We start from the raw sequence: 6,670 nt of genomic DNA, 5'->3' as shown, positions 1-6,670 counted from the left end.
CCCCTCCACGCCACCACCCCCCGCAGAGCCAGGGCCCCATGGCTGGCACCCTGCCCACCCACAGCCTCCTCCAGGCTGCTCCGACCAGGGGAAGGTCACACCACAGCGTAAACAAACTGGGTTTATTAAAAACAAACAAGGGGGAAAAAAAACAGAAAAACACACAAACAAGTTGGAGGGAAAAAGTAACAAGCTGATGGGAAAAAAAGAAAAAAATGAAGCAAGCTGTAAAAAAAAAAAAACAACCACAAAACAACCAAACCAAACAAACTGGGGGGGGGGGAAAACAGTCAACAGGGCAACAAAAAGTATAACTTCACCTGTACTAGTGTTACCTACCAGAGCAAATAAAGAAAGGTTTATGGAAATAATCCTCAAAACTAGATGTAATTTCTTAACAAAGAAGGCACTCCATTAATTACAAAGTCAAAGATGGGCTGAAAACCCAACCTTGTCTCCATCTTGGAAGTCCCAACACTTGTTTTTAACAGTAGTAGAAACCTCTATTTGCTCCCATGAAGGCAAACCCCCAAAATCTGTTTTAAGATCTTAAAAGATCTTTAATGATCAGTAACTATCAGCCCATTAATTGGCAGATTTTTAAGAACAAGCCTTTGGTGCTGCTGTCAGCATGTACCAGAGTTCATCATCATTGCAGCTCACCTGTCATCCAAGTGATTAACACACCCAGTAAGAAGCTAAAAATTTAAGTTTTCCTCTCTAAATGTTAACAAAACCCCCAGGTCACAGTCTTCCCTCAGCTGCTGGGAGGGATTAGCCCTGAAATTTGGGACACAGATACACCAAGTACACTTCCAATAGTGTCCAGTACTTACAGTGCCAAGAGGCTGTATTTCTAACAAATCTCAATTTATAGCAAAAAAGCTAAAACCAACAGCATCTGTCTTTTCTCCCATGTCCCAAATATGAAATCTGGGTTTGTACATCAGGAGGCAAAGGAGGAGCAGGTTTTTTTCAAAAGCTGAGCAGCTTCACCTGTAGGAATTAACATCCCTTTACAAGAGCCTGAAAATATATTCCTATTGCAACAACAAACAAATTAATATAGAACTTTTTTTTTTCTTTACTTCAAACTAGACTGAGACCTGTTCAAACACCAGTGTCTATGTAACACTCCAATCTGCTTGTTACAAAAAGAGTTGAAAAAAAATATAACCTCTCTGTAAAAGCCTGGTTGGTTATTCCTTGAGCAACCATCCGAAGAGCAATTCTCAGGTCAGCAAAAGTCTTTCAGGAACAAAACCACCTCTGCAGCAGGGGCTGTTTCCAAGCAGCCTCTGCCCAGCTCAGAGGGCTCGCCAGTCAATGGGTTTCTTGCCAGATTTCTTGAGCAATTCATTGGTCTTTGAGAAATGTCGACAGCCAAAGAACCCTCTGTTGACAGAGAGAGGGGAGGGATGGACAGTCTGCAGGACATGGTGACGTTTCTGCCAAGCAAGAGGAAACTTGTTAAGATTCCCATCTCTCAGCTCCCTGCTCCTGCCCCTACAAGGCAGAGAGGCTTCCATCTCTGCACCTCCCCAACCACCAGTCTGAGGACCCAAAGGGACCTGCCAGGAGCACCCCAACGGGACCAGCCAGCAGCACCCTACAGGGGGACCAGCCAGCAGCACCCTACAGGGGGACCAGCCAGCAGCACCCTACAGGGGGACCAGCCAGCAGCACCCTACAGGGGGACCAGCCAGCAGCACCCTACAGGGGGACCAGCCAGCAGCACCCTACAGGGGGACCAGCCAGCAGCACCCTACAGGGGGACCAGCCAGCAGCACCCTACAGGGGGACCAGCCAGCAGCACCCTACAGGGGGACCTGCCAGCAGCACCCTACAGGGGGACCTGCCAGCAGCACCCCAGGGGGACCAGCCAGCAGCACCCCAGGGGGACCTGCCAGCAGCACCCCACGGGGACCAGCCAGCAGCACCCCAGGGGGACCTGCCAGCAGCACCCCACGGGGACCAGCCAGCAGCACCCCAGGGGGACCTGCCAGCAGCACCCCAGGGGGACCTGCCAGCAGCACCCCAGGGGGACCTGCCAGCAGCACCCCAGGGGGACCTGCCAGCAGCACCCCAGGGGGACCTGCCAGCAGCACCCCAGAGGGACCTGCCAGCAGCACCCCAGAGGGACCTGCCAGCAGCACCCCACGGGGACCAGCCAGCAGCACCCCACGGGGACCAGCCAGCAGCACCCCACGGGGACCAGCCAGCAGCACCCCACGGGGACCAGCCAGCAGCACCCCACGGGGACCAGCCAGCAGCACCCCACGGGGACCAGCCAGCAGCACCCCACGGGGACCAGCCAGCAGCACCCCACGGGGACCAGCCAGCAGCACCCCACGGGGACCTGCCAGCAGCACCCCACGGGGACCTGCCAGCAGCACCCCACGGGGACCTGCCAGCAGCACCCCAGGGGGACCTGCCAGCAGCACCCCAACGGGACCAGCCAGCAGCACCCCAACGGGACCAGCCAGCAGCACCCCAGGGGGACCTGCCAGCAGCACCCCAGGGGGACCAGCCAGCAGCACCCCAGGGGGACCAGCCAGCAGCACCCCACGGGGACCAGCCAGCAGCACCCCACGGGGACCAGCCAGCAGCACCCCACGGGGACCAGCCAGCAGCACCCCACAGGCACCAGCCAGCAGCACCCCACAGGCACCAGCCAGCAGCACCCCACAGGCACCAGCCAGCAGCACCCCACGGGGACCAGCCAGCAGCACCCCACAGGCACCAGCCAGCAGCACCCCACAGGCACCAGCCAGCAGCACCCCACAGGCACCAGCCAGCAGCACCCCACAGGCACCAGCCAGCAGCACCCCACAGGCACCAGCCAGCAGCACCCCAGGGGGACCTGCCAGCAGCACCCCAGGGGGACCTGCCAGCAGCACCCCACAGGGACCTGCCAGCAGCACCCCACAGGGACCTGCCAGCAGCACCCCAACAGGACCAGCCAGCAGCACCCCACGGGGACCAGCCAGCAGCACCCCACGGGGACCAGCCAGCAGCACCCCACGGGGACCAGCCAGCAGCACCCCAACGGGACCAGCCAGCAGCACCCCAACGGGACCAGCCAGCAGCACCCCACAGGCACCAGCCAGCAGCACCCCACAGGCACCAGCCAGCAGCACCCCAACGGGACCAGCCAGCAGCACCCCAACGGGACCAGCCAGCAGCACCCCAACGGGACCAGCCAGCAGCACCCCAACGGGACCAGCCAGCAGCACCCCAACGGGACCAGCCAGCAGCACCCAGACTTCTGTCCCACTGAAGGGGTTGAAGTATGCACAGCAGCAGCAGCAATACCCGGGTAATGGTTCAATTGCTGTAATCCTAACAGCAAATTTTATACTTATTCATGAGCCTTTTCCTAGAAAAGGACAGATCTGCTCTCAGCTGGAGGCTTGTCCAACAACAGAAGGTCACACTTGCTCCACTTTGGTTGCTTAATTCTGGCAAAGGCCAAGGTGGAGCAGAAGGCTGACTGAATTTTGACAGCAGAGTTGGAGCAGAAAAGCCCAAGCCTGCAAGGGAAGTGCCCTCTAGGGTCCACCCCACTGAAAAAATAGTGAGGGGGAAGAGCTGAGGAAACCTGTACCCTGTCAATGGAGCTGCCTTTCTTCTGGGCATAGGCTCCCCATAGCATGAAGACAACCCCATGCAAGTTCTTGTTCAGCCAGGACACCACCACATCTGTGAACTCCTCCCAGCCCCTCTCCTTGTGGGAGGTGGCCTGGTGGGCTCGCACTGTCAGGACAGCGTTGAGCAGCAGCACACCTAGAGGGAGAGGAGACAAAAAGTGAGGATGAAACAAAAATCAAGGATGAGCTGCTTCTTCCTGCTTCCCCCGAGAGCTGAGAAATTCAGTTTTTGCTCTAAAGTACCCGACAGGCACTCACTATTGATTTTCTCTTTTACATGAGCTGTTTCTAGCCAGAAGTTTATTTTCTACACATTTTTTTTTTATGATCTACAGGGGACACATTACTAGAGTGTTTATTAGCTCACCTTGCTTGGCCCAGCCAGTCAGATCACCATGACCAGGATGAGTGAAGTCCTCAATATCTGTAGATAGTTCTTTGTAAATATTTTCTAAACTGCAAATAAAAAAAAAGTTGTTTTTTTTTTAATATGCACATGTTAGATAAGAGCAAACAGCACCACTCACCACTCTTACATTAGGCAAAATGGTCTTAGTTTTCACCTTATAAATCAAGATAATAAAGACAGTTGTAAAAACAGGGCAGCAAGGAAGCCCCCTGGTGTGTTTGGCTGGAAATCTAATAAGATCCCAGCACTACTGAAAAAATGTAAATTTATCACCCACATGCTCTCCAAAATGCCCCCAAAGTGCACAGAATTATCCACACTTTGCAGCAATGTTTTTTTCTAAGCAATGCACATCCCAAATGCCAGTAGTTCCAACACACTCTCCTGCACTGACCTGGCTCAGCTGGGAGTAACAGAACAGCAACAGGTTGTAAACAGAAGGGATTTTACAAACTGGAGTCTGTCTTACCTGGGGGGAGGTGGAACAGGTTTCTGGACACTGAAACAGAGCCCGTGAGCTTGATTAGGTCCATGATATGGATCTTGTCCCAAAATGACAACCTTCACCTGGAAGTAAACCTTTGTTAGCTCTGAATTATAATGAGTATCATTACCAGAAGAGGTAAAAAATAAATAAAGCAGCTTATAAATAAGCAAATACACAGACAGAAAAAAAAAAAAACCCAGGAACTGAAGGGACATTACTGACATTTCATTCTAAATAAGTGGAAGAACACCATCTCCCCCTAACGATAAGGATTAACATCACCACAGCTTTGCTGCTAAGATTATAAAGAGTGCAAAAGATTCTAAAAGAGCCACAATAAAACAGCTCCTGATGGTACTAAGCAAATTTCCTCTCACTCTTGTTTTAGGGCAAAATTCTGTGATATTTGTGGCACAGCTTAGAGGCAATGGGATTACCTTAGATGATGCCTTTTTTATTACAGAATGTTAGAAGTTAATTAAATAACCAAGAGATACAAGATCCTAAAATCAAGCACTACAATAAGTCAGTAACACTGGAGACAAAAGTCAAAAGTCCAACTAGAAAGAAATTCTGCTGCCTGGGAGTACAATAAAGCAACAAACCCAGGCTTCAGAAGCAGAGATGAAAGGGAAGGGAGGATTTACAAATTATACAACAAAAAAACAACAGCATCCCCACCACGTGGGACCAAACCTGAACCAAGGGTGTGTGTGCACCCAGCCCCGGGCTCTCATCTCTTTAAGGGCCCCAGCAGCTGCAGCAATGTCCCCACTCCCCCTGCTATGAAGTCAGTGGGGTACAAGGTAGTAAAGGAATAATAATAAAGTAAAACAGCCAAGTCCCCAGTCTTTTGTGACAAGACCAGTACGATCTTTTTGCAGCCCAAGGCCCTGCTGCAAATAGTATTTCCTGATGCCCAGATAAATCACATTTACACATATACAAAGTGTAGGAACACAGGTATAAAACTATGCTTAGTATTTTTTTTTCCTTGAACGGGGCTCCACTCACATCCCTGATGTCACACATCTGCGTCCAGGTGAAGACTTTCTCGGGGGGGGGATAAACCGTGTAGCGCTTCCTCTCCTCCGCCACAAACCGCATCAGCTGAGGAGAGAGCGGGACAGGGGGCGGGGGTCAGCCCGGGGGTCAGCCCGGGGACCGGGAAAAGGGGTTAAGGCCGCCCCCACCCCGCTCACCTTTACGAAATAGGGTTTGGAGAACTCTCCCGCCAGCTGCCGGCACCAGCTCTCCCCGAACCCGGGGGGCACGTTCCGCTCTGCCCACCGCTGCAACGCCGCCTCCTTGTTCTTACGGATCCGCTCCAGCTGCTCGGAGCTGAGCGGCGAGGCCGCCCCCGCCTCATCCCCCGCCGCCTTCGCCTTCTTGGCGGCGCTGAGCTGGAAATGGCGAACAAAGGAGAGGATGCGGAGCGGGCGGGGATGGCGGCCCAGGCGCAGCCCCAGGACACGATCGGCGGCCATGACACCGCCCCGCCCTGCGCACGCGGGGATTTCGCGGCAAACACAGAGGGAGGTCCGCTCCCATTGGCTGCCAGGCCGCGCGGGACCCGCCCACAAGCAGAAAGGAAACCCCCGCTTCCCATTGGCTGAAGAAAAAACACACGCTCTTCCCTATTGGCTTGCCGTGGCTGGCGGAGAGCTGCTCTGCCTAGCAACCGTGACGTACCGGCGGCTCTCAGCGCCCATTGGGCGGCGGCGGAGCACGACCGCGATTAATAAATCAGTCAGGAGGCCAGGAGCGCGGGATATTAAGAAACGGCCGCGTGGAGGGGTCTCTGTCCCCCCAACAACAGCCCCCAGACCCTCAGGTCCCCGGCCACAGGCCCCCGGCACCTCGGTCCCCGGCACCTCAGCCCCCTTCAGCGCCACCGCCAGCCCGCCGGCCCCCTCTCCCCCATTCGTTACCTCAGCATCGCCGCCGGACTCCGGGGAGCGGCCGCGCTTCTTGGCGGGCGCGGGGCTGAAGAAGGAGTGCAGCGTCTTCTGCCCGATCATGGCTGCGGAGCGCTGTGGGGCTGGAGTAGCAGAGCGGGTCGGGGGGATCTGCTGCGGGGATTTGGCGCCAAGAGCGCGCAGAGAAGGGCGGGGAAAGGCGGGG

General features: G+C 54.7%; 1 protein-coding gene across 1 annotated transcript; it reads right to left on the bottom strand.

Moving 5' to 3' along the window:
* Positions 1-108: 108 nt before the first annotated feature.
* On the bottom strand, positions 109-6,635 carry UNG (uracil DNA glycosylase). The gene is made up of 7 exons (XM_071763613.1): positions 6,478-6,635; positions 5,749-5,949; positions 5,561-5,656; positions 4,529-4,626; positions 4,018-4,106; positions 3,608-3,786; positions 109-1,448 (listed from the first exon to the last, which is right to left on the bottom strand). Exons 1-7 carry the CDS (start codon positions 6,565-6,567, stop codon positions 1,308-1,310), a joined length of 894 nt encoding a protein of 297 aa, XP_071619714.1. The 5' UTR covers positions 6,568-6,635; the 3' UTR covers positions 109-1,307.
* Positions 6,636-6,670: the final 35 nt, after the last annotated feature.

This window comes from Heliangelus exortis, chromosome 19, assembly GCF_036169615.1.
Source record: "Heliangelus exortis chromosome 19, bHelExo1.hap1, whole genome shotgun sequence".
In the NCBI taxonomy this organism is placed as follows: Eukaryota; Metazoa; Chordata; class Aves; order Apodiformes; family Trochilidae; genus Heliangelus; species Heliangelus exortis.
This window is presented reverse-complemented; position numbering and strand designations above follow the sequence as displayed.